Consider the following 3,198-nt stretch of genomic DNA (forward strand, 5'->3'; position numbering starts at 1 on the left):
GTTTAAAAGCGGGCTGGCAAAGCAAATATGCAATCTTCGTGTTAATATTTAGCTTAGAAATTTCAAAATTATGACTCGCCCAATCTCTCCACCACACAAGGTTTTCTGCTGTCTGGTTCAGCAGAAGTGAGTTGTAGACTTCGTTTTCTTGTAGAAGGCCTATGTGTTCTTGAAAAGCCTGGCTACTGACTGGGCTGTCGTGGATCCTGGCCGAGTCGCTTGAACATGTACTCAATCTTCCTGTCAGCGTTCTGCTTTTCATTTACCATTGAAGCGGCCTCTTCGACGCATTGAATCACTTGGACTCGATCAACGTTGTACTTACCACCGGGTGGGATGGTTTGTGACACTTTCGCATAAAGTTTTTCTTAATAGCAGCTTTCAAAGGTCGGTTGACGTAGAGATCGCAGATTTGCATGATAGAAGTTAATCCAGCGGGAATAAACTCATACATGATACCTTTCTTGTTCAAGTAGTCAATCATTTCCTGACAAATGTGAGCTGAAGCTGCATCCCAAATGAGACCAATTTTTCGACCCGGGTATAGACTAACCAAAACGTCCGCGTACTTTTTTGCGGTTGGCGTGTCCATCCAGTGTGAAGGTTGAAAATGAACGCTTGCATCACCTCCTTCATCACGCCACGTAGCAAAACGTCTAGCAAGGGTGCCATTGTGAGTCGCGGTCATCACAATAAAGGCAGGAAGGACCTTCGAGGAGTACATTTCTGCAGAAACCATCACTATGCATCCCTTTTTGGCATCTGAAGCCACATTAGATTCAACTCGTTGCGTTCCAGTAGGTATCAAAAAAATTGTGTCTCTAGGGAAGAACTTGATAAACACATCGTCGGCATTGATTAAAACTGTACACCCGTCCAGCTTGGTGCGAACCTTCTGTGAGGCTACAAGAGCAACTGAAACCCAATCAGTTGGCACCTTTTGAGACACACTCTTTTTGCGAATGCTCCAGTTGGCACCTTCGAGGCGCCTACGAACCCACTGCGCTAGCGCAGGCGATATTCCTCCGCCGTTAAGCTTCATCACACTGCAGAAATGAGTTCCAGATGCCAGTCTGATTCCTATTATTAGAAGCATTGCCCTCGAGACCTTATGAAAATCATCGTTTTAAACTGCCTTCTTGGTGTTAATAAATAGTTTTAAATGAAACAAAACGCTTCAATTTTGTGTTATGGCAATTTATCTGTTTAGCATTTCTTTTGTGAGGTACGGTAATTGTATAGTATGACTTTACCCCTGCTTAGTAGTATAGATGGTACTACTTTGTACAAGTCTACGTCTATGCACTACATATACAAACTTTAATACAATCACAATGTCGCTTAATTCAATGATTTTACCTCATTTCATCTTGTGTATCGACTTGTATACTAGCGACAGCTCGAATATGATGTATGCATCATATGGTCTCATATCTAACACAAGTTTTCCAAAGTGTAGAGCCATCTGTAGCACGAAAAAGTACATTCGCAGGGTCAAAATCCACGTCAGAACAGTGATTTTGTGGTAAAAGCTCGGTTTTCCATTCAAAACACCAACGCTTACTTACTAATTGTATAGTATGACTTTATTCAAATTTAGTAGTATAGGTGGCACTACTTTGTACAAGCCTACGTCAATGCACTACATGTATAAACTTCAAACAATCGCAATTTCGCTTAATTCAATGATTTTACCCAGTTTCATCTTGTGTATCGACTTGTATACTAGCGGTAGCGCGGATGTGGTGCTTTAGCATATGGCCCCATACCCAGCACAAGTTTTCCAAAGTGTAGAGCACTGTGTAGCACGAAGAAGTACACGCGCAGCGCTAAAAAACACGTCAGGGCAGTGATTTTGTGGTAAAAGTTCGGTTTCCATTTAAAACACTACCTGTTACTTACTAATTGTATAGTATGACTTTACCCATACATAGTACTATAGATGATACTACTTCGAACAAGTCTACGTCGATGCTCTACTTATACAAACTTCAATACAATCGCAATTTCGCTCAATTCAATGATTTTATCCGATTTCATGATGTGTATCGACTTGTATACTAGCGGTAGCTCGAATATGGTGTTTTATCATATGGCCCCATATTCAACACAAGTTTTCCAAAGTGTAGAGCAATGTGTAGCACGAAGAAGTACGTGTGGAACATATAAAAAACACGTCAGAGCAGTGATTTTGTGGTAAAAGTTCGGTTTTCCATTCAAAACAGTAGCTCTTACTTACTAATTCTGTAGTATGACTTTACGCATACTTAGTAGTATAAACGGTACAACTACGAACAAGTCTACGTCTATGCACTACTTATACAAACTTCAATACAATCACAGTTTGTAACGAAGTTACATGGTGTGGAACACACAGGGGTACGAAGTACCGGGAGAGTTAACATCCTCTCAGTAAATAAACACTTCTGGTTTTGAAGCATAAAGTTAAGGTATTAACTTTGAGCCCTGGTCTTGGGCTGTAAGTGTCCTTTGGAAAAGGAACTTAGTATTGGTGACTCTTTGAGTCGAACGTCTTCCTCCGACGCTAAAGCTACGGCATCCCCGCTGCACTTGGTAGCACTTGTAGTCAATCCCGCTCCTGAGTCGGTTGACTATATCCTCTGCGAGGATGGAACACCCCGTGTTCGCGAATTTGCCCCCGGCGCAGCAGGACGCGCTTACTAAGCTTATGTCCTTGCTTGGCCCGGAGGGCGTGGCTCATCTTGCATCGCAAGGTCCAGAGGCGGTCAATGAGGCTGGAATCGTTCTCCCGCTACGAGAACGCGCTCTTGGAGCATGTCCAGGAGAAGATGCGGCGTCGATGACGCGTGAAGAGTCTATGAGACTGAAACCGCTCATGGTGAGCGTAAGAACCTTCAAGGGGAAGGATGGAGAGGATCTCCTTCTCTGGACCCGTGAGGTCGAGACGGTCATGGGATCGGCCCTGCTCCAGTCTGAGCATCAGCGCGTGGCGCTGGCTATCTCCAGGCTTGGAGGTCGCGCTCGCGAATGGGCACTAACGTGCGACACGTCTTTTGACGCTGCATTTCCCACTTTGGATCAGCTGAAGCAACGGCTTTCGCGCGTGTTCGCGCCGCCTAATCAGGCGTACCGTATCCGGTCGAAGTTCCTTGCTACCCGCCAGGGTAAGAAGGAGTTATTGGACTATGTCCAAGAGTTGAGAACTCTTATCGCCGG

General features: G+C 44.3%; 1 protein-coding gene across 1 annotated transcript; it reads right to left on the reverse strand.

Annotated features, from left to right (window-relative positions):
- Positions 1 to 231: 231 nt before the first annotated feature.
- Positions 232 to 1,042, reverse strand: PITG_12622 (uncharacterized protein; the record flags this gene model as incomplete). The annotated part of the gene is made up of 3 exons (XM_002899338.1): positions 232 to 236; positions 349 to 819; positions 871 to 1,042. 3 exons carry the CDS (start codon positions 1,040 to 1,042, stop codon positions 232 to 234), a joined length of 648 nt encoding a protein of 215 aa, XP_002899384.1.
- Between the last annotated feature and the right edge of the window lie 2,156 nt (positions 1,043 to 3,198).

The sequence above is a fragment of the Phytophthora infestans genome, genomic scaffold (assembly GCF_000142945.1).
Source record: "Phytophthora infestans T30-4 supercont1.31 genomic scaffold, whole genome shotgun sequence".
Classification (NCBI taxonomy): Eukaryota; Oomycota; class Peronosporomycetes; order Peronosporales; family Peronosporaceae; genus Phytophthora; species Phytophthora infestans.